The sequence below is a fragment of the Notothenia rossii genome (genome assembly GCF_949606895.1).
Source record: "Notothenia rossii genome assembly, chromosome: 3".
In the NCBI taxonomy this organism is placed as follows: domain Eukaryota; kingdom Metazoa; phylum Chordata; class Actinopteri; order Perciformes; family Nototheniidae; genus Notothenia; species Notothenia rossii.
This window is the reverse complement of record NC_136901.1, coordinates 90,959,541-90,985,006: the sequence shown is the minus strand read 5'-3', so window position 1 is coordinate 90,985,006 and position 25,466 is coordinate 90,959,541. Positions and strand designations below refer to the sequence as shown.

At 45.0% G+C, this 25,466-nt stretch overlaps 1 protein-coding gene across 1 annotated transcript in view; it reads right to left on the bottom strand.

The window, feature by feature from the left end:
- Positions 1-25,466, bottom strand: part of LOC307031193 (protocadherin-1-like) — a 238,401-nt gene that overhangs the window by 105,155 nt on the left and 107,780 nt on the right. The window contains 1 exon segment of the mRNA XM_079668078.1: positions 15,859-16,093. Coding sequence (XP_079524204.1) covers positions 15,859-16,093 — 235 coding nt within the window.

Below are 25,466 nucleotides of genomic sequence, written 5' to 3'. Positions count from 1 at the left end.
AGACATCTCACTTCATGTTACTCTGAGAACTGGGGTTACGTAAGTAACCTATAGTTCTCATTCATAACACTCCGTTCGATGTCTCACTATGGGATATTGAGACTCCCGCATTGCCAGACATGCTTATCTCGAAAATCACCAACACAAAAACAGAACTTAACAGGTAGAACCCTGTCCCAATACGGGGCCCAGCACTGCGCGGGCCACACTTGGAGCAGAAACATCTAGCCTGTAAAAGCGGACAAAAGTGAGCGGCGAGGACCAGCTCGCTGCTGCACAAATGTCTTGAATGGAAACACCCTTGAACAAAGCCCAGGATGTAGCCAATCCACGAGTAGAATGAGCGCGCAGGCCCGTTGGTGCCTGCAAACCCTGACTCGTATAAGCCAGAGCAATCGTCTCCACAATCCAGTGGGAGAGCCGTTGCCTGGTAACGGGCTTGCCCTTATGAGGGTTAGCCCAAGATACAAAGAGTTGGTCATTGCACCGAAACTCTTTCGACCTGTCCATATAAGTGCGCAAAGCACGAACCGGGCAAAGCAAATTCGGCCGCTGTTCCCCAGAGGAACCTAGCGGTGAAGGAAATGCCTCAAGGTCAATGGGAGTGCATGAGCCAACCACCTTAGGCACAAAGGCCGGGTTGGGCTTCAGCAATACTCTCGTTTGCCCCGGGGCAAACTGAGTACACGAAGGATGCACAGAGAGCGCGTGAATATCACTGACTCGTTTGGCAGATGCCAGAGCCAGTAACAACACTGTCTTCAGTGACAAGTGCTTCATGTCAGCGTCTTCCAGGGGTTCAAATGGAGCTCGAGCGAGCCCATCTAAAACCACCGTCAAGTCCCACAAGGGCACCAATGACCTGGAAACGGGGAGGAGCCGGCGAGCCCCTTTCATAAAACGGCAGACCAAGGGATGTTGACTAGCCGTCTTTCCCCCAAAGCCCACATGGCATGCGGCAATAGCAGCCAGGTACACTTTGATCGTGGAGAAAGCTCTGTGTTTATCAATCAGATCCTGTAGAAATGATAGAATCACACCGACAGGGCATTGAAAAGAGATGTGTTTCTTTTGAAGACACCACTCCTCAAACACCCTCCACTTACAGTCATAGAGAGACCTGGTGGAGGAAGCCCTTGCACTCTGAATAGTGTTTATCACTTTCTGAGGGAGCCCCACTGTACTCAGGTTATACCACTCACGGGCCAGGCCCATAGCGCCAGGTGCTCCGGGTGAGGGTGAAAAATCATTCCCCCCGCCTGAGATAGAATGTCCCTGTGTAGCGGGAGCTGCCATGGCTGTCCGCACAGCAGCTGATATATCTCCGCCAGCCAGTACATTGCAGGCCAGTGTGGAGCTATCAGGATCAGTGTGTGGCGTTGTTCTCTCACTCTGGCCAGAGTTGGAGGAATTAGAGCCAGGGGTGGGAACGCGTATAGAAGGACCGGGGGCCAAACGTGCGCGAGCGCGTCCACGCCTAACGGTGCATTTAGATCGCGCATTGAAAAGAACAGCTGACATTGAGCATTTTCTTTTGATGCGAACAGATCTACCGCGGCCCGGCCGTAACGCACCCACAGCTGACTCACAATCGTTGGATGTAGAGTCCAGTCTGCGTACAGTGGTGCACCTCTGGACAGCAGATCTGCCCCGAGGTTCATCACTCCCGGTACGTGTGTCGCTCTCAGAGAGAGGAGACGTCCGCAGCTCCATAAGATCAGTTTGCGTGCCAGCCTGTGTAACTGTAGAGAACGCAAACCCCCTTGGCGGTTTATATACGATATCGTGGTCGTGTTGTCTGTCCTCACGAGGACATGATGTCCCCTGAGAGAAGGCAGAAAGCGTCTTAGGGTGAGAAACACCGCTAAGAGCTCCAGATAATTTATGTGTGACCGTTGGAGGTCTCTGCTCCAGAGACCCCTCACAGGTCGACCTTCGTATATGCCCCCCCAGCCCGTCAGACATGCGTCCGTGGTGACCACCTTCCGCGATAAGACAGCACCCATAGGCACGCCTCGCACCAGGAAAGTCGGGTGCAGCCAGTGGCGTAGCGCCGTTACGCAGTGCACAGTGACCATCACTCTCCGCGCGCCATGACGCGTGGGGTTTAGTCTGAGGGCAGCTACCCAGCGCTGAAATTCCCTCATGTGTAAGCGGCCCAGACGTACTACTAGGATGGCTGACGCCATGAGCCCCAGTAACCGCAGACACGATCTGAAGAGAACATATTTGCGTGGCTGGAAACGAGCGAGGCAAGCCCTGAAGGCTCTCACTCTCTCCGCTGACAGGCGGGCTGTGAAGGGCACCGAGCTCAGGCGTAAGCCCAGGAAGAGCACCGACTGGGCTGGGGACAACATGCTCTTTTCTGTGTTTATTACAAAACCCAGGTCGAGCAGGTGTTTCATGAGGATATTCGTCTGCATAATAGCCTCCTGCTCCGACTGTGCCAGAAGGAGCCAGTCGTCTAAATAGGTTGCCAGGCGAATCCCCTGTTGTCTTAACGGGGCTATCGCTGCCTCCGTACATCGCACAAACACCCGTGGGCTGAGAGACAGACCGAAGGGAAGCACTCTGTACTCGTAACAGACACCCTGAAAAGCGAACCTCAGATATTTCCTGTGTGGATAATATACTGGGATGTGAAAATACGCGTCTTTCAGGTCGATTGATGTGAACCAATCGTCCTGACGCACGAGACGCAGTAGGGATGTGTGAGTGAGCATCCGGAATTTGTATTTTCTGAGATACCCGTTCAGAGCCCTTAAATCTAGGATGGGGCGAATTCCATTCCCTCCCCGTTTGGGAACGAGGAAATATTTGGAATAGAAGCCGCTCTGACTCCGTTTGGAGGGTACGATGGATATGGCTTTCTTTTCTAGTAGCGAGAGAATCTCCTGCTCTAGAATGTGAGCCGACGCTCCCCGGGCATGTGATTGCACAATGCCCGAGAAGCGAGGGGGGGTGACAGCGAATTGGAGTCTGTAGCCCCGTGATATCGTTTTGAAAACCCAAGCAGAGCATGTGAGCATTTTCCACCTTTCGCTCCTCAGAGCGAGCGGGGATGTCACCATATCTCTGTTGTCTGCACCCTGTGACCGCATTGGTTGTGTTATGGCGCCCTCTAGTGTCTGAACACGGTGGCGCTCTAGGGTGACAACCTCGGTTGACACTGCGCATGCGCGCGGTGATGGTGCGTTCACAGGCCCGGCCACCGTCCGCATTCCGAGAGAGGCGTTCATAGCCACTCTCAGAAGCGGAGCAGTCGCCTGACTGTTTATTGACATTATTATTTGTCTTTTTAATATTTTCGACTGTGCCCTTGGCTTTAAGCCTGGAAGCAACAGTGGCAAACATTTTATTTTTAGACCCTTGTGTGTGTTTGTGTGACTTGAACGACTGGCAGGAACTGCTGCCAGTGCTGTGAAGTCTGCTTCCCTCATGGCGCGAACTGGAGGATGACGTGCAGTCATCACCCGAGGCGGCGGGAAGGCGGGAGCGTGGTTGTCCCCCGGAAACACATGGGTGCTGGATACGTGTGGAACACGATCCAGGGCTGAAAGAGAACAGGAAACCTCCAGCCCTTTCCCCGAGGGGGGGAGGGAAGGCTGTCAGGCTGCCCTCTTCTTCTTCCTCGCCTGGTGACTGAAAGTCTGGGTCGGCGGTGCCTGTGTGGCTGCTGCCGGGACCGGGGACTTTCTCGGCCAATTCGTCCGCGCCTCGCGTCTCGGTGGGAGACCGGGGGCGGGCTGTGGCTTCTGCCATCTCGGGACCTTGAACAGGGCCGAGTGCGGGGTAGCCTGGGGGAAGTTCCGTCGCAGGACCGTTGGGGGCGGCGGCTGGGCTTTCCGAGGGAGGCAAAGCTGGAGAGCTTCATCCTCCTTCTTCTTGGCCTCACACCGCTGTTGCATGGAGGCAAGAGCTGAGCCGAATATGCCCTCAGGGACGATTGGCATGTCCAACACGTCCTCCTTTTCCCGGTCGGGGAGGTTTGTCAGGTTTAGCCATCTGGCTCTCTCCTGCACCACCATCATCCCCAGCGATTTTCCTGTGGCCTGTACTGCACAGCGCTGCACGCGGAGGCAAATATCCGTGATCGCCATGATCTCCTCCCACACGGCCGGTTCAGGCTTCACCGTCATGTCCGCGCACAGCTCCGCTTGGTACGCGGTTAGCATGGAGGAGACATTTAGCGCCCTGGCGGACAAAGCAGCCGCTTTGTAGGCCCGTTCAGTCATTGCGGACTGGAACCGGTCCGCCTTTGTCGGCAGTGTGGGGTTCCTGCTCGGGGCCGCCGACACCCGCGGTTGGAGGTGGGCTGCCACAAGCGGCTCCATAGGAGGCATGCGGAGTAACCCGAGCTTCTCCATGCCCTCACAGTCCAGAGAGGAGGCTCCCTGGATTGGGGCCTTGCTGCTGAAGGGGCGGTCTCTCCAGGAGACCGACACCTCATCCAGCAGCTCCGGAAATACGGGGAGAAGTTGCCTGGTCAGCCTTGCGGCTTGGGGCAAGTTCTTTCCCTCGTATCTAGACCTGGAGGGCTCTCTGGCCGCTTCAGGCCAGGGGATGTCCAGCTTAGATGCAGCGCGTTGACACACGGCCTGCAGGTCCATGCTGAGGCGGGGGAGCGGTGGCTCGTCCCCGCCCGGGGAGGTAGACATGGCCTCAGGCTTGGCAGCCTGGGCAGACGAGACGAAGATGTCATCTTCGCCTTCGTCTGAGTCGGAAAGAAGAAACTCCGAGGCGTATTCTTCTTCCTCCTCCTCATAGTCCAGCTCCAGGACATCCTCCGCGGGTGAGGCCATGGTGAGGTCCAGTTGGGAGCCCCAGCTTGACACAGCACGGGGCCCCCTTCCCGCGGCTGTCGCCGCCACCGAGTCCCAGCTTGACACAGCGCGGGACCCGGCACCCGTGGCGGTCGCCACCATGCCCTGCTCGCCGGCCGGCGAGTCTACAGGCATGGGGAGGTCTCGGACCGGCATGCTAGCTTGGCGCGCTAGACGCCGGCGGCGGCTTTTGGCGGTAAAACGGGAACAATGCCCGCACGCGCCGGGGGTGTCGATAGCCTCCTGGGCATGTTGCAGCCCGAGGCAAGACGAGCAGACCTGGTGTGAGTCAGTACTCGATATTTTTAGCCCGCAGCCGCAGAGCCGAGCCTCCGACACTCCGTCTCCTCTGGTGTGAGGGAGGGAAGAGTCCATCTTAGCTAGCCTTGGTGCGGCGTAGAAAGGACAAACGAGCAACAGGCGTGTTACCGTTTGCGGGAAAAAATCCAAAAACCTTACCGTTATCCGTTGGAAAAAAACGGCAGGGTAGATTCTGATATTAACTGGAGTGTTAATACAGTAAATTCCCGTGCGAAGCAAAAGTAGCTGGCGAGCGCCCGTCGACCGAAGGTTAGCTTCGTATATCAGTCTGTGGACCGTTAAGCTAGCTAGCTACTGATCTTTCTCGAGATGTGCTCCGAAGCGAGAAGAGGTGTTTGAATGACGCCTGCGTCGTGGCGCAAGCTACTTATAGGGTTGGTGGATTCCCTGACGTTGGCGTCAAGATCACCAGCCAATCAGGATTGGCGTAATGAGATTGATGCTTCTGGTGCATATGCGTTGAGGCGCATCCCATAGTGAGACATCGAACGGAGTGTTATGAATGAGAACTACAGCACGGTCACATGACTTCACGTCACCACCGCTAAGCTAAAGGTGGCTAATGTTGGGCTATAAAGGAACTACAGCACGGTCACATGACTTCACGTCACCACCGCTAAGCTAAAGGCGGCTAATGTTGGGCGTTATGACGTTTAGTCGTCTCATTTAGACACTTGTTAGCAACCTCTGTTTTTAAATTCAGCAGTGTATTTACTGATGTGTTTGATGATGTAGAATACATCTCTTCAGCTCGTGTTAACCACAGACCTTATTTCAGACAAAAAAACAAAAACACATTCAGAAAAACATTGACTTCCAGACAAGGGAACATGAAGTGGAAAAAGGCTGAGTCATGTCAGGGACTTATTCCTTCACCTCTCTGTACTTGGGCCTCACATACTCAATATCTGCAATTTGCAAATAGAAGTTCTTTGTAAAACACGACATGGCCACCACTCTTTCTGTAAAACAGCCTGCAGAGGAGCTTCTCTCAGAGAGATAATCCATCACAGGGAACATCGTGTCCACTGGCATTATTCTCAAACTGACAATACATTCTCATAATAATGCAGTTGTAAGTGCAGATTTAAGCACTTTTTTAGCTGGAGATGTTAAAATGACTCCCTCCAGCATATACACTCAAATAGACTGGTGTTTGACAGACTGCAGGGGAAAATACAGCAAAGTTTTATATTAGGAAACGCTCAGTAATCTTCGATCACAGCTGTTCCCTGTAGTTTTAGCCTATGCTACTGAAAGGTTTCCACGTTGGATTAATCCACAGTTGGTGCTCTGGTGAGGGGCGACAGGACGGTGTATCTAGGGTGTCTTTTCATGGGATTTTATGAAGTTAACATTCAATTTTATACAATAACATAGCATTTATTTTGTTGAATATTATTCATATTATGTTGTTCTCAATCAAGGAGATATCTGTATTTGAAGTTTTTAAAAAAAAGTAAATTTCTTATTTAAGATATTGTATATTCCCATAAACCATTACAAGGTGGCCATTACTATTTTACAACTGTATTTATTCTTTGTTATTGTTAAATTATTATTATTATAGTATGTTTTGGTAGAGTAATATTATTTTGTAAAAGAAAATATAAGGCGTTATAGACGTTAGGCAATTAGACGTTTAGAGTCAATAAATTAAAAAGTAAATTAAATTAGATTTAAAACAACAAATACAATTGCATTTAAAATGATGAATTACTTATTATATAAAATGATAAATTATGACGTTTTTATTATTTTTTACAGTTTTTGTTTACACTACTAGAAACACATCTGTACTTTTGGAATGCAGTGTCTTTGACCTTTGTCCACTGTGGCATTAACTCAACCCGCTCTTCTTTATCTCAGAAGCACACGAGGACGATGGCAGCACGATACAGAATTGCTCTTTTCATAAGAACAAGACAGATTGCAGAGGCTGTTTCGGAACAACGTGACCAGGGTGCACATTTCCTGCATCTCGTTTAGTGAAAAAAAAGGGAACAACAGTATGTCACATGTCATCCAGATTATACCTGGATTACGTCCAGATTACACTATAGTACTATACAGTATGTGGATAATCCACCTATGAAAGCAGGTTGGGTAAGATGCATTAAGAGCACACACACAGCTGCACTTCAGTAACAAACATATTGTGTCCACGTGTTGGTAAAGTGCATCCATCTCCACAAATAGCAACAACTCAGAGTCACATGGTGCTGCCGTCGAGGATCCACTTTATAACTGAAGCGCTCTTTATAATCTTCTGTGAGAATTATTCTGATGGTTTATCTTTTAAAATACGGAAGTAATAAAAAGGCTGTATGCTTGGAAGCGGTGTACGTGACAACAGGATATTGCTTTTCAGAAAAGATGAGTTGAGTTTTTGCGTGCAATTGATTTTAAATCTGAATAAACGCAGACGTATCGCAGCTGAGGGTCAATACACTGGGATAACTGCTGCTAAGAAACACATTTAACAATCATCGCTATGGAGACTTTGTAATGAGAGAGAGGTAAACCAGATGATTTTCTATGGTCCATATGTTAAACACGTATTCACCAAAGTGGCTGAAATCACTACATTTTAATAATAATAATAATAATGGATTTATTTTGTTAGCGCTTTTACAGGTGCTCGAAGACGCTTTACAGATATAGTGAAAAGAAAAAAAGAAAAAATACATTTAAAGTTAAAGTCAAATAATACAAAAACAATCACACATTAAAAGCCAGATTGAAGAGGTGAGTTTTTTGAAGGTGGTGAGGTCGGTGCAGTCTCTGATGGGTCGGGGGCGTGAGTTCCAGAGGGAGGGGGCAGCGACGGAGAAGGCTCCGTCCCCCCAGGTCCGGTGATTGATGCCGGTGGGGATGGATAGGAGGTTGGCTTCTGTTGAGCGGAGGCAGCGGGAAGGGGTGTGGTGGGTGGTGCAGCAGGTCTGTGAGGCAGGGGGGGGGGGGGGGGGGTTGTGGTGGTGCAGCAGGTCTGTGAGGTAGGGGGGGGTGTGGTGGGTGGTGCAGCAGGTCTGTGAGGCAGGGGGGGGGGGGTGTGGTGGTGCAGCAGGTCTGTGAGGCAGGGGGGGGTGTGGTGGTGCAGCAGGTCTGTGAGGTAGTGGGGGGGTGTGGTGGTGCAGCAGGTCTGTGAGGCACTGGGGGGGTGTGGTGGTGCAGCAGGTCTGTGAGGTAGTGGGGGGGGGTGTGGTGGTGCAGCAGGTCTGTGAGGTAGGGGGAAGGGTTGTGGTGGTGCAGCAGTTCTGTGAGGTAGGAGGGGGTTATTGTGGTGCAGCAGGTCTTTGAGGGAGGGGGGAGTGGTGTGGTGGTGCAGCAGGTCTGTGAGGCAGGGGGGGGCCTGGTTGTTGAGGGCTTTGTGCGTTATGAGCAGGATTTGAAGTGGATTATTTGACGGACGGGTAGGCCTGTCGCGATAATCGATAAATTGACTTATCGTACGATAAATAAAAATGGACTCGATAACTTTTCTGAGCTCGATAAATTGCCGTTTACATAAAGATGTGACCAGCATTTTAGCCTGGAGCGCTGTGGCTGCCAGGCGCGCTGTGAGGGGCGGGGCGGGGCTGACACACAACCAGGTCAGGACACTCCGCGTTCACGTGCAGCAGCGTAGCAGCCAAATTAATAATATAGCGACAAGCGGGAGACAACGTGTGACTTACTCGCGGGGAATTTAAAGTGAAATGGAATTGGTTACAAAACCTAACTACACATCTCGATTCTCTGGTGTGGCAGTATTTTGGATTCAAACCAAATCAACGAGGCGAACCTACGGACTTGAATGAGCCGGGCGGTGTGTCGCATTGGTTTAAAAAAAAGGTAGCGACAAAAGCAGGCAATACCACGCATTTTAAACCACCTAAAACACAACCACCCCATTCCGTTTTCCCAGCTGGGAGCAAACACGGCAGCTGGAGATGGAGAGCCCCCGCCCGACAATGCAAACATGTTGGTGTTCCTTGCTCGAAAACTTAGAAAAACAGATTTGGATATGGCCTGTTGAGGCATCTGGGTGTTTGACAGTGGACTGTACACTTGACTTGTTTTAAGGAGGTTTTTTTTGCTTGTGAGATAATGTGTGCTCATATTTATTTATATATATATATATATATATGAGAGAGAGAGCTCTGTTTTCCAGCCTGACTCTATTTAATTTATTGTTTTGGTTGTGTGTGATTTAATTAATTTATTATAATTTAATTAATTGGTTTTATTTATTATATATAATTTATATATTTTAATATTATTTCACATTTCATTTGCAATGTTGAATGTTCAATATAAAGTTATGTTTGAAAGGATGTACTTGAAATATTATTATATATTATCATTATGTCTAAAATGGTCTTAAAACGGTGCCAACAATATTATCGTTTATCGCAATAATTTCCAGAAAAATTTATCGTCCAACACAATTAATTATCGTGACAGGCCTACGGACGGGGACCAGTGGAGGTTCTGGAGGACGGGAGTGATGTGGTCTCGGGAGCGGGTGTGGGTGAGGAGGCGGGCAGCAGAGTTCTGGACATGTTGGAGTTTATTGAGGAGGTTAGATGGTATGCCGTAGAGCAGCGGTTTTCAAAGTGTGAGGCGCGCCTCCCCTGGGGGGCGCCAGAGAGCTTCAGGGGAGGCGCAGCGTGAGACACAAAAGAACGAGAAAAAGACGAGTAAAGTGACACTTGCCCACTTGTGGCTGTCTGTGGAGACCGAGTTCCCCCACCTCGCCAAAAAGGCTGTAAAAGTGCTGATTCCCTTCCCCTCCACCTACCTGTGTGAGTGCTCATTCCCTTCACCTCCACCTACCTGTGTGAGTGCTCATTCCCTTCACCTCCACCTACCTGTGTGAGTGCTCATTCCCTTCACCTCCACCTACCTGTGTGAGTGCAGGTTTTCCACATTGACTTTGATCAAAAGCAAGTACCGGTCAAGGCTGCAGCCAGAGGATGATCTGCGTTTATTCCTCTGTGCATCAAAGACGCAGACTCATTGTTCCCACTAAAGTAGGGGTGAGTGTAATAAGGAGGCAAAGTTAACGTTCAGTGTGTTGCCGGGAGCATATAAGGATTTATCCACCATGTTGAAAATATTTTTTTAAAAATGTCTTGAGAACACGGCGTGCGGAAATATACGGGTCGTGCTGCAGCTAGATGTGCCTGTCCTCTGTAAGAAGGTGTCGGCGACTGACATGCAAGGAAGAACGGCTGTCCACAGGCTGTTCCAACTTTAACAACTGTATTAACTTCCAGGGTAGTGAATTGAACATGCAATTGTAATTGGGTGTGTGGTATATTTTCATGCACGGACACGCATGTTCCACAACACACAAACTGAACAACACTCAATTTTCCGATCGCTACCAGCGTCCTTGCGATCTTGTTATAATAACAAGTGCACGTTACTGATGCAATATGGTTGAGACCATTCGGGCTTATTCTAGAGGGGTGCAAGGAATAGTCCAAGTAGTGGGGGAGTTTTATACAATATGTTTAAAACATAAAAATAAAAAGGTTTAAAAAAGTTATTGTTTAATGTTTTAAGGAGGTGACGCTACTCAGCCAATCAAATCGGTGCAGTCAGCGCGATAGATTCAAACACACACACACAGAGAGACGAGACAAGAGGAGAGAAGCAGTCGGAGTAATTTCAAATGGCGGAAGGTAGACAGCGAAAACAGAGCATTTAATTACATGTTCTCTTACTGGACCTCTTTGAAATGCAATTGAATACCCCTGCATTATAGCAACAACAACAATAATAATAATAATAGCAATGATAATTGGGAGGGGGGGCGCGGCTGTTCTTATGTTCTCTGAGGGGAGGCTCACCTACGCACACTTTGAAAACCCCTTCCGTAGAGGATGCTATTGCATACATTTTGACTTAAAATCAAAGGTTTTGAAAAATATTTGGGGGGATTCTGGATGAATATGGTCCGCAGGTAAAAAAAACGAAATAATTATTCTGTATTTATTAAATAATAATAATTATTAGTAGTATTTATTCAATCTCATACAACAATATAATGATTTTTTGTACAGTATTATTATTATTTAATAGAAAAAAAAGAAATATATTGAACGTGTCATGTGTGTATTTTCATTATTTTTAATTTGTATTATTCCTTTTATTTGTTTCATTCAATTGTATACAATAATAGAGTATTTGTATTACCACTCTGCCTTAACTGCACCATGTTTATTATTGATTGTATTTTATTGAAGATGTTTCACATGATCTGGTATTGTCATTTAATCACACTGTGCATCTCTTCCCTGTTCTAAATACAAAATAATCAAACACAATAAACTGTGATTAAACCGACGGACTTGTCTAAGAGGAGCAAAACAGAGGGTGTGTCTTTGACTCCGTTACTTCCTGCAGCTTTTCATCAATCCGTCTGAAGCACTTGAGATCTGCGAGATCAACAATCAGTCAAACTGCGTGATCGATGCCGAGTGCAGCGGAGGAAATCACCAGGAAACGCTAAACAGGAAGCTAAAGAGACAAATTAAGCTAGATGTGGAAACAGAGCTGAGTCACTGCTGCAGAAAAACACACATTAAAAAACACATTCTGCTGTTTGCCTAATTATTGCTGAAAGCATCGCTTGATTAACCATTTCAATGTAATCATGTCCAGCTGCATGTGATAAGCTAACTGTGTTTTAAATTAGGAGAGTGTGCAGTGCAATAGTTACTTAATACTAACTTCTTATGATCACATTCAGGCTTAAATCAAGCAAACGTTTGGATTGGGTTTGGTTGGACGTAACAACAGTGAGTGAGAATCAACTCGCAGCTTATTATTATTATTATTGCTGTAATCATTTTTTAAATTACATTATTAGCATAAACTGGGAAACAGCGCTTGACTTATCTTAGCAACAAAGCTTTAAAGGAGAGTAAAGTGTATCTGTAGCGGTGTGTTAATCCTCAGAAGAAGAGCTGTAATCTGTTGACCTCTCTCTGCTGGTGCCAAACACACACACACACACATATTTACACGTGCACACACACACACACACACACACACACACACACACACACACACACACACACACACACACACACACACACACACACACACACACACACACACACACACACACACACACACACACACACACACACACACACACACATTTACACGTGCACAAACACACACACACACACACACGCACACACCACACATACACATATTTACACTTGCACACACACACGTGCGTGCGCGCGCACACACACACAAACACACACACACACTTCCTTAGAAAACTACCTGCAGCCAAAAACGTGTCTGACCATCAAAGTGGAAGATTTGACAACATCGCCAGACACACTCTCTCTCACACACACACACACGCACGCACGCACTCACTCAGACATAACCCTGACCTCATTCTACTGTGTACAAGAAGATACAGCCACTTACACACTCTTTTGCTCTCTATCGCTATCTCTCACACACACACACACACACACACACACACACACACACACACACACACACACACACACACACACACACACACACACACACACACACACACACACACACACACACACACACACACACACACACACACACACACACACACACACACACACACACACACACACACACACACACACACACACACACACACAGGGTGGTACTGTAGTAGCCTGTGGGTGTGCGAGCAGCTGTGAATAATTGTGTTTACAGATGGCATACGTCAGACCTGTGGGGTGAGTGTGAGAGAGTGTGTCCTCACAAAAGAAGACATGGATGACATTTACTATGAATCTCTCCTCTCCCCCTTTAAAAAAAAAAGTCTCTTCCATAAGCCTAATTGGCATAAGTGCCAACGAGGCGTTCACAGTCAAAGCAGAACAATGGAGTAAGAAAAGTAAGAAAAGACAGCCGAGTGTTTTCCCGATGCGTGTCTAATGAATCATTTGGCTCCAGAGAGCAGGTAAATGAAGCACTTTAGTTATGCCAGAGGGTAACTGAGCTTCAAAAGTAAAGCAGTAAAAGCAACAGCTACTGTAAATCATCATCTCATTTCTACAATATGTGGCAGTGTGTGAAGTATCTGTGATAAGTCTTCAAAAAAAGAGGAGATCCTAAAATGTCACTAAATACATTTTTAAACAAAGGTAAGAATGTGAGGAAGTGATTTCCTGACTAAATGTGAGGAATCTAATGAGTCTTCGTTTTCATTGTTCGTGTTTGTTTAGCAGTATAATTACTATTTAAAACTAATTAAGGCTTACAGTATGTGTTAGTTTATGTATTTTTTGGACATAAAAAGGAGTTTACAACGGCAAGTAAATAAAGACAGTTAACTTATCACTCATCTATTATAAAGACAAGATAAGAATATATTTAGTTCTTGCTATTTCATGTCCAAATATATTAGAATATGTCTAAAGTAAAGCAACAATACTAACCAGAGGGTTCGGAGAGCAAAGTAGCATTTCACAAATCAGCTATCAGGCCAAAGCTAACATACTGTAAGTCCAACCTGTCCAGTGTTTCCCATACATTGATTTATTTGTGGTAAATATCAACCGCCACAAATGGATCTCATTAGAAATAAATGTTTTGGTGGTCTAAGAGGTCTGAGGTGGGCTGATGATCGGAAGGTTATGAGTTCGAATCCCGCCAGGAACACCACCACTAGTGTGCTCTTGAGTAAGGCACTTACCCCTCAGGTACTCCAGGGAGAATATGTCTCTAATTGGTAATTGTAACTCATTTTGGAATAAGGCGTCTGCTAAATTCTAAATATACTTTTGGGAGAATAAACCCCACAGATCCTCAACTCCGGTATGTCTCACTTTAACAACGCAACACAGAGCAACAAGAATGTTGTCTACAGTAGCCATGACCTTGCATGTATTTTCTTATTTGAGGGGGGGGGGTGGATGCGTGGGCCACCGAAATAGGTTAAGGGGCCTTTGGCGTTTCTTGCCGGGGGGTGTGGTGCCCCCACAAATAAAATCAAATTATGTGGGAGACACTGCTGTCTGTTAACATCTGTTAGCAAAATGAAATGTGCAACGTACCATTTGGTTTGGGTGTTTCTACTTTACAACAGATAGAAATATTAAAGTGCTAGCATTGAGTCAAAAAGAAGCAAACATGTATACTCTGTAGGCTACACTGCTCGACTGGTGGTGATTAGAGAAAAGCTAAACATGTGTATAACTTCTAGTCTGTTAGTTGTTGATACCCGTCCCCACCCGCACCAATCAAAGGACCTGGGGGGACAGAGCCTTCTCCGTCGCTGCCCCCTCCCTCTGGAACTCACTCCCACAACTCATCAGAGACTGCACCGACCTCACCACCTTCAAAAAACTCACAAAAACTCACCTCTTCAATCTGGCTTTTAATGTGTGATTGTTTTTGTATTATTTGACTTTAACTTTTTGTTCTTTTCTTTTCACTATAGGCTATCTGTAAAGCGTCTTTGAGCACCTGTAAAAGCGCTAACAAAATTAATCTATTATTATTATGATGTGATATTCACTGAGCTAGCATTAATATGATACATTAAAGACTTGACTCCAGTTAGAGATCCTTAACAAACTTGCTTCAAACACAACAAGAGAAACCCACACACTTAAAACATCTTGGCTACAACTAACAAAGCTAAGTATTAATAATAACCTATATTACAAGTTGTTCCCCTACTCAGTTCAAGATTACTACAACCAGATATGGAAAAGTTAACATGCTGACGCCATTTTGAGAATACGCTAGCATAAAACCTACATTCGGGCTAACACGCTTTTCCCGCCAAGGACTACACCAAAGCTTTTACGGTTAAAGTCTACATCAAAGTTGCTACTAGGAAAACAAAACAGTTGTATTTGCCAGATTTCAGTATTTCAATGGCTAACATTTTGCATAAAACAAGCTAATAACATTTATACATTTGATTGCAGCTAATTTGCTGCGTGATAAAACTAGCTGCAAACTCAAAAGTAAAGCAAAAATATGTTCATGTGTTGTGAAGTGATGTAGCATCATTTACACCTTTTGGCAACGTAGAGTAATGTTAGTGAATTGTTCACGGTCAGTTTGAGTGTTTTTTAATCAATGAGGCAGTCAAAATGCTAAGTCATGGTAGCAATATGCTAACAAGACATTCAAAGCTATTAACACTCTTGTGTGTTTTGTTCAGACAGCCAGGTTGATCTTTATGGTGATGTCGCATCATTAGCATCTCAGCCATAAACCTGTTAGCATTATGATTTAAAGGCTGCCTTCCTGTGATTGATAATCAGGCAAAGATAAAATAATCAACATGCTAACATGATGACGGGCTGACAAAATGCTAACTAGTGAACACAGAGGTCCCTCTGAGGATCTATAAGTGGAGCTGATGGAAGGTTGGACTCTGTATGATTTACATAATTGGGGATGTTAATTCGTCAAGCCGTGGGAGTTGATTATGTTGCATATTGATTGTGTTGTGCTGCTGAGAGGTCACACACCTCTTTAACGAAGGCATACACAGGAAAATGTGGGAGTCTGATTAAAAATACATTGTTAATATTCCTGCTGAGCCGTTGCATTTTGACGTGTGTGTGGTGTGGTGTGTGTGTGTGTGTGTGTGGAAGCCAGCCAGTGTTTCTTTTCTTGGTTTTTGATTGATGTATGGAGAAGGTGAAAAGAGGAAGTAAAGGGAGGGGGAACTCCCACCTGGTCTTACCGTTCTCCGGGTGCTCCATCTCTCCGATGCTGCCGTCGGGCGTGGTTCTCTCGTAGTGGTCCTCGGGCAGCGCCAGGGGGCCGACCCGGGTCCCCGAGGAGGACTTGGAGCTGGGCGTCTCCGACTCCTCCAGGCCGCTGTCGTAGTAGCTGTGCTGGGACGGGTCCTGCAGGTCCTGCAGGTCCTGCGCCTGATTGGCCGTGGAGAAAGTCACTCGGCGGTGGGGAGGCTGTGACTGGAAGAGAGGGAAAAAGGAGGCGGGATTAGTGAAATAAGTCAAAGTCAAAAGTCAAAGTCAACTTTATTGTCAATCTTTCAGTTTGTGTGTACAGACAGAGAGATCGATATACCGTTTCCCACAATCCCAAATTCAAAAATACAAATATATATAAAGATATGTATATCCTGTATATACACAATCAACCAACACATTTATACATGTGCACACATTAAGGTAAAAGCACAACAATCAATATATACAAAATAACATCTTTAAGGCTCATAATACTGGTCCAGGAAAGAGTGTTAAAGTTTGAAATGAGTCATCATGTTGGCACTTCCTGTTACCTTGTCTAGATGACAATGATGTGTGAAAGTGTTTTTGGTTAGAAGCCTGACTACAGTAGTAGGAATAAGTCCTATTACTCAGAAATGAGTCAGCATGTAAGCGCTTCTGGTTTGCTTTCCTCAACGTCAATAGTTTTTGAATGTGTTGTTAGTTAGAAGCCTGTCAACAGGAATGAGTCCTATAACTCAGAAATGACTCATTATTTTTTGTTAAGGGAACCAGGAAGATGCTAACTTCCGGGTCAGCAGACAATAATACCCTGCACCAATTAAATGACACTTTAAGTTAAATTTAACATGAGATGGTTTTATTAGAAGTCAGTCTCGGTGTGATGTGATGCAGATGAAACATTTTAAATGATTAAAGAAATAGACTAGAAGCCACGTTCTAAAAATAACTCTCAAAGAAGTCATTTAGACACAGTGACTTGAACAAACACTTTCCGAAACTTTCATCACTTTCAATCTCTCAGTAGAAAACCACAAGAATCAACTTTCATTTCATCAACACAGATCTCATTTCATCTCATCGCTGCTTTCATGTCATCTTATTTCATTTTACATCATCTGATTATATCATCTTCTATCGTTTTCATATTTAAAAAAAAACAGAGGACATCAATCAATCCATGCCCAACACCCAAGAGGCCGTCACAACCAAATCTTAAGAGCAAAAATTAATTGGTACTTTTATAAGAACAATGTATGTGTTTCAAAATGTTTCTCACAGACACATTAAAGGGAAGAAAAGGCCATCAAATGTGTTTGAAATGACAAAATCAGATTAATTGAGAAGTACAATGATATACTTAATAAAAAATATATCTATCGTGTTTGATATAGATGTTTTTTTTTGCATCTCAAATATGGAAATCCAAGCATTATTAATGCAAATATGTTTAAGGATTTTGACTGACAGAACAAGAAAACATTTAGGGCTTGTATTTGCATGTAGTGTCTCTACTGGGACATGTCTCCATGCTTTAATGTTCAAAAAGCTCTTTATTGTTCTCATACTGCCACCTTTTTTCACCCTCTGTCTGAAACCAGAGCCCAGTCTGCTCTGATTGGTTAGCTGGCCGGCTCTGTTGTGATTGGTCAACAGCTTAGATATGTCCCGCCCCTTAGCCTTTCACCTAAAATGTGTTGGAGGAAATTGCTTCGTTCTAAATCCTAATACAAAGTGCAGTTATTTTATCCTGAAGCCCACGCACATTCTGTCCTAAAGCACATTGTTTTCATAGAAGCGTAAGGATGAACACACACCTCACTGCTCCATTTAGTGTGTGTGTGTGTGTGTGTGTGTGTGTGTGTGTGTGTGTGTGTGTGTGTGTGTGTGTGTGTGTGTGTGTGTGTGTGTGTGTGTGTGTGTGTGTGTGTGTGGGGGGGGGGGGTGCAAGGTGGCTGTCGGATGTGTGTGGTTGATGGTTATGTAATTAGAAAACAATTAGCCTCCCTATAGCGCTGCAGGGGAGGACGAACGCCACTCACAAACACAACCACACACACACACACACACACACACACACACACACACACACACACACACACACACACACACACACACACACACACACACACACACACACACACACACACACACACACACACACACACACACACACACACACACACACACACACACACACACACACACACACACACACACACACACAGTACAAATACATTGAGTGCTTTCAAACAAAAGCTGCCCCATTCAAAGGAACACAATGCACGGTCAAACATTTCAATCACACTCATACACACACTGACACTGACACACACGTAAACACACACACACACCGGCCCGGGCTGATAAAGAGCATCCCTGGCTCGGCAGATACTCGTCACCATAGCAACCGGGCGCTGTCAGGACCCAGAAACCAGTAAAACCAGCAGCTCATCACAGAAACACACCAGGGTTCAGCTCTTCTTTTTAATGCCCTCATCTCACACTTTTGCTAAGCAGCTTTTTTTTCCCTTTGCAGCGCCTGAACGATTTGCTGTCGCTTCACAAAAAGTATTTATTGTGCAGGGATTCAAACCAGCAACCCTCTTATCAACAGACTTTATAACCGTCATGGAAACTGGGAAACCAACACAGACGAAAACATCGACTTGTATTGGGAAAGAGACGTCGGTAAATGAGTAAAATAAATAAAGTTTAGGAAACACAACTCAACTCAATAACACTGTATAACTTTATTCGATCATATTGCAGTAATTAGATTAAAACATATAAAGACTTTGACATAAGTTATAAAATGCTGAATCAGCACCGTAACATACATGATCTGCACTTATTCTGTACCGATAACTTGTTTACGTGAAGCATGGATGTATCAAGAGAACTGGGCACCGTTCATTCGCTCAGAAGCCCACACTCGGGAGACTGTAGATTCAGAAAGTACCCAGGTCATCCCATGAAGCATAAGTCCCTTTCAGACCCTAATTGTTCAAATAAGGGCGATGAAAGTGTTCAGACTGGCTAAAAAGACGTCTCCTTCCCACTGTAAGTCAATGAGAAATAATCTTTATGGGCCAAAATTACGACACAGACCAGATGAGAAGAGAAGTGTAATACCACAATTTGGCCACTTCACAAATGTGCTTGCCTTCTTCCTTCCCCGTGCCATGAACGTCCAAATGTTGTGTTATGTTAAATGTTGTTTTATGTTAAATGTTATGTTATGTTAAATGTTGCGGCTGCAAGGAATTGTGGGACGGCTTCATCTCCTATCTCCTTTCCTTTCGTAAAGGGTGGCAGTGTATCAGATGCTAAATAAGCATTTTAGCTCCTTTCCGTTCAGGAGAACTTGAAAAACTTGTATCATGGCTGACGCTCAGGTACTTCCAGGTCATTTCACTCTGTTGAATGTAACCCTCGTGTCATTTTGTCTTGAAATTAAGGATTATATTTCACATGACTGATTATTTCTCAGTGTTTAGTCTCAAACTCTCATTTGAAATGTGTTGAAACACATGTTTTATCCATGGCTACTGGTGGCTGGATGGAAGTCAAATTAAAAACATCCACGTTGTTCTGTTCGCTTTGGAACATGTTGTTTGCCGTTGTAAGGAAAAAAATTTTTTTCACACACATGGTGGTTTTATACTGCCAGGAACACACTCTATAACAAACATTTCCATTTGCCAGATATTCAGATTGTCCTTATACCTGCAGCGGCCTCTCCGTTACATATTTGTGCATTCCGAGAGGCAGTTTGTGTTATTAATAACTGTTTCCTGCTTATTCTGCTGCGTGAGCATTAGGAAATAAATCACATCTATATATACATGAAGAGGGAAATGAAGCGGATCACATCTCCATCCCTGTCACCTTACACACACACACACACACACACACACACACACACACACACACACACACACACACACACACACACTCTGTAAAATCCCTGCTTTTCTGCCCTTTTTGTACTCGTGCATGTGTTTGTTTGCTGGAAATAGAAGTGCCGTCTCAGCAGGTTGCACCATGGGAAAGTGGAGCAGATCAGAGGGGAGGAATATAAAGACCAACCGGCATCCAGAACAACCTCCACCTCAGCCTCTTGTTCCAGATCGGAGTCATGCTGAGGACAAAAATGGCCACCATCTGCCTGAACGTACGCACCGGTGTCCCTCGCTGCCCTATTTTTTGCCTCAACTCAACCATGAATCTTAGAAAATCAGCCATTCTGGGTCTCTTTTCTATTACTTTTGTGCTTACATGTGCTATTCTGACTGCAAAGGTACCGGATGGTGCCCTCAGTGCTCACAAAGTTGACACTTCTTACAGTTAACGGCCGCCATTTTGGCTCTGTGATGGAGGTTCTGTGACCAGTTGCGTTTGCTGTTGCCCCAGTGAACACAGCATTATACGAATAACAGTTATATATGTGAGTTATTTTCACTTTTTAAGTAGCGTACCACCATAGAGTGATGCAGGGATGAAATATTTTGTTGGCCAGACAGGAAGTTAGCATCGCAGAGGCTCCCTCGATACAAAATAATGGGATTTTTTCCATCGGATTTCGGTATATTGGAAGCTTTGTGGCCAACAAATGTTTACGATACATACACATTTTGTTCAGAAGGAGAATCCCCAAATATTTCAACAACTTTGTAATTTTTGAAGCGTCAATGCAATCACCAGACGTAAAATGCTAACGTTAGGCTATAAAGGAACTACAGCTAGGTCACATGACTTTGAAGTGAGAATGCTGACTCATTTCCGGGTTTTAGGACTCATTCCTGCACCACTCTTTACTGGTATGCTTCATTCTGGTATTTATTGGGTCCCACAAACGTTCCCTCCTCATCTGTCCTCATCCACCCATCGTAGTCTTGCAGTGTAGAAATGACATCCTTAAAACTTGTACAAAAGTAAATGCAAGGATCTAATCATCCCCCAAAAATAGCCCGGCAGTTAATTTGGCGAGGAGTTATGCAGATTTCCGATTTCCATTTTATTTTGAAGAGGTTTTACACCAACGACGTTTAAGCAAAACATCTATGCATTGTTTAGTTTCTATTATTTATCCTCATCAGTTTACTGTTATTAAGAGTCTGTGTTTCAAACAGGACATAATGGACATGCGTGCGTTTACTGAATACATTGTAATGAAGGTCAGTCATTAAGAATTCAAGGATCTCCTTCAACATCAAACTGTTCATTCTGCACTTTAAATAAAGTCTCTCCACTGAGGAATATTCACAGTTCTGCAAAGCTGAATGCACTTTTATGCAAAACAAGGAGTCGTGATGAACCATTTCTCCTTGAATCCATAGAAACTGACCTCCATTAGCATCTCTGAGTGAAAACGTGAGCTGCAGAGCGGAGGAATTCAAGAGGAGACACACGGTTTGTTCAAGATGGCCGACAGGAGGAAGCAGCGAGGCATCGGAGAATCTGACAGTGACACAAATAAACACCCAGGAAACTAAAGAGTGTTACTGTTTTGTTTTGTGTCACTACCCGATCTGCAGCTCTGCCCTATAGGCAGTGCGCATGTGTGAGAGGGTCCGCCATATTGGAGAACTCCGTACGGCAACCCAAGTAGGACACTTGACACAGTGGCTTTTGGCAAAGCTCAAAAAGAAAACTGGAGAGAGATGAGTTATTGGTATTACAATATTATTAAAAATGGATTTAACATCTGTTAGACAGCTATCATACTGAATACATATTTACTGTGAACGTATGGCATATAGCTGTCTAACAGAAGTTGAATCCATTTCTCACTTATACTGACAATGTACTTAACCCCAAATAAAACGAGTTGTTCAATAATAGTGAAGTCACGTTGTAATAAGAATAACTCATCTCTCTCGAGTTTTCTTTTTGAGCTTTGCCAAACGCCACTGTGTCAAGTGTCCTACTTGGGTTGCCGTATGAAGTTGTCCAATATGGCGGACCATCTCGCACATGCGCACTGCAGATAGGGCAGAGCTGCAGATCGGGTAGTGACAGGAAACCAACGTTTGATTACAAGTTACTTTTATACAAAGATTGTTCAGAGGCTGGAGCTATTGTTCAAGGAAGAGGAGGTGTGGGAGGATGAAGATGAAGGAAACTTGAGGTAGGAAGTTTAAAAACAAGAAGGACCAGAGGAGGAGAAAAGGAGGTGGATGTGGAGCAGAAGGAGATCCAGGTTAGGGTGAAAGAGGAAGACAGGAAGTCAGAGGCAGGAAGAGCTAGAAGGAGGAAGAGGAAGAGGAGGAGGATGGAGGAAGATAGTGAGTTGAAAGTTGAGAGGGATTTAAAAAAGGCCAAGAGGAAGAGAAGTAGGAGGAGGAAGAGGAAGAGGAGGAAGAGGAAGAGGAGGAGGAGGAAGAGGAAGAGGAGGAGTAGGCGTTCACTGGGCTACATTGTTCAGAGATGATTAAAAACCAGCGAGAGGAGAAACGCACGAAGCCTCGCTGGCTGTTTGTCAGCCGAGACACGGAGAGGGAGATAACTCACAGTGTGTGTGTGTGTGTGTGTGTGTGTGTGTGTGTGTGTGTGTGTGTGTGTGTGTGTGTGTGTGTGTGTGTGTGTGTGTGTGTGTGTGTGTGTGTGTGTGTGTGTGTGTGTGTGTGTGTGTGTGTGTGTGTGTGTGTGTGTGTGTGTGTGTGTGATCCTCATTACCTCCCTCTGTGGGAGATAAGAGTGTGTGAGGCTACATTGTGCATGCTTATAACAGTCTGTCCTTATCAAGTATGCATGCACACACACTCCTAAACCAACCAACACACACTTACACATGCACAGTCTCTCTCTCACACACACACACACACACACACACACACACACACACACACACACACACACACACACACACACACACTGGGCCCACGTGAGGAGCGGCTGCCAGCGATAATTCGACACAACTGTGTTGGATTCGAGTGGAGGATGAATGAGGAAAAAAAAAGATGGAGGGAGAGAGAGAGAGGAGCCGGGACAAAGGGAGGTAGAGAGGGAAAGTGTGTGTGTGTGTGTGTGTGTGTGTGTGTGTGTGTGTGTGTGTGTGTGTGTGTGTGTGTGTGTGTGTGTGTGTGTGTGTGTGTGTGTGTGTGTGTGTGTGTGTGTGTGTGTGTGTGTGTGTGTGTGTGTGTGTGTGTGTGTGTGTGTGTGTGTACAGGAATAAAACTGCCCAGCAGTCAGAACAGCACTCCCTCTCTGCATCTACCTTCTCTCTCAGAGTGGAGGTTGTGAGCACGACGCTGCAGGCAGTGATTGTCTGGGCAGGTGTGTGTGTGTGTGCGTGCGCGCGCGTGCGTGCGTGCGTGCGTGCGTGCGTGTGTGTGTGTGTGTTTCCATATAACATGCTCACATGCTCACATGAGCAGAACATCTGCTGTTGTTTGTCCTGAAACTAAAGACATGTGTTATTGAGGGCAACGCTGCGATAAAACACTTTCACCTTTTTATTTTATTTTGTACTTTTAACTTCAATCGTGTTAAATTAAGTAATACATGTAGTGTTTCACATTATGGAACAATTTTACTTTGACTTCCTATGTTTATATAAATAAATGTATTATATTTGATCTTTTATTGGACATTTTCATTAAACGTTTAATGTTTTTATAAATATGTGTATTCTATTTTAACTTTTATTGCACAATTAATTCAACCTTGTATGTTTATATACATATTTTAGTTAGAACTTTTTATTTAAGTTTTTAAAAAAAAATGTTATTTAATGTTTTCTTTATGTTTTAATTGTATCTCTTATTTTAATTTATTCAATGTTATGTTAATATTAATATATTTTATTTATTTTATTGCACACTTTAAAAAATATATATTTTCAAGGATGGAGCAACTATCACAAAACCCAATTTCCCCCGGGATAAATAAAGTATTGTGACATTAACCTCATGATACTACAGCACCATCACACCCACAGTGTAATTATCCATGTGGTGAAGTGGAAATGCTCCGGAGGCCAATGTGTGACACACTGTGACACCCTGCAGACCTCCTGGAGGTATTTAAGGGGAAAAGTGAGGAATGTGGGAAAGGGAGGGATACATATAGATAATTTATTGTCCTCTGTTGGGGGAAATGTACTTCCACAGCCTCGAAGAACAATTAAATAACATAAATCTCAAAAACACAGCCACAAGGAGCAGTCACAAGTACACACAACACAGTACATGTTGTTCAGTTCATTCAGGGCATGAAGCTCTTACTCTTACTGCTGATCAGAGATCTGTATCTGCAGCCGTGCAGAAGAGAGCGGAAGCATGAATTCACGTGGAGCTCGGTTTCATGTGCTATTCTCATGTATGTAAAAAGGCCCTATGAAGCTTTTGGGGGTTTCATAAAGGAACTACAGCACGGTCACATGACTTCACGTCACCACCGCTAAGCTAAAGGTGGCTAATGTTGGGCTATAACGGAACTACAGCACGGTCACATGACTTCACGTCACCACCGCTAAGCTAAAGGTGGCTAATGTTGGGCTATAACGGAACTACAGCACGCTCACATGACTTTACGTCAACACCGCTAAGCTAAAGTTGGCTAATGTTGGGCTATAAAGGAACTATAACACGGTCACATGACGTCACGTCACCACCGCTAAGCTAACGGTGGCTAATGTTGTGCTATAAAGGAACTACAGCACGGTCACATGACTTAACGTCACCACCGCTAAGCTAACGGTGGCTAATGTTGTGCTATAAAGGAACTACAACACGGTCACATGACGTCACGTCACTACCGCTAAGCTAACGGTGGCTAATGTTGTGCTATAAAGGAACAACAACACGGTCACATGACGTCACGTCACCACCGCTAAGCTAACGGTGGCTAATGTTGGGCTATAAAGGAACTACAACACGGTCACATGACGTCACGTCACCACCGCTAAGCTAACGGTGGCTAATGCTGTGCTATAAAGGAACTACAGCACGGTCACATGACTTAACGTCACCACCGCTTAGCTAAAGGCGACTAATGTTGGCTGTGATGACGTTTAGTCGCATCATTTAGAAACTTGTTAGCAACCAACATTTTTAAAATCACCAGTGGAGTATTTACTGATGTATTTACTGATGTATTTTATGGCGTAGAACAAACATCTCTTTAGCTTGTGTTAACCACAGAAATTATTTCAGGCTTCTAACGAAAAACACCAGAAACCACTCACTTCCAGGGAACAGGAAGTGCTCAAATGCTGAGTCATGCCTGGTTTGTAGGACTCTTTCCTGCATCAATGACCTAAACACATCCTCCTCCACTGTTTTGTGTGTAATGACTGATAATGGACGCTGATCAGAGAGCAGTGCATGAAGTGAAGCATCGGCAAACAGCAGCTCTGTGTTTCTTTATGTAAAGTCGTGGAGACTTTACATCCAATGAAGAAGCAGGGAAATGAGTTTCCATCGGACCGACCGTATGCAAAACTATGTCTATGTCTGGGAATGAGATAAACCTCAAAGATGAAAATAACGCTGACCAGCAGACGCAAATACATGTTCCCACAGCAGCTGTGTTTTTTAATACAGTGCATAGTGCTGTACGATCAGACCAAATGTTATCAAAATCA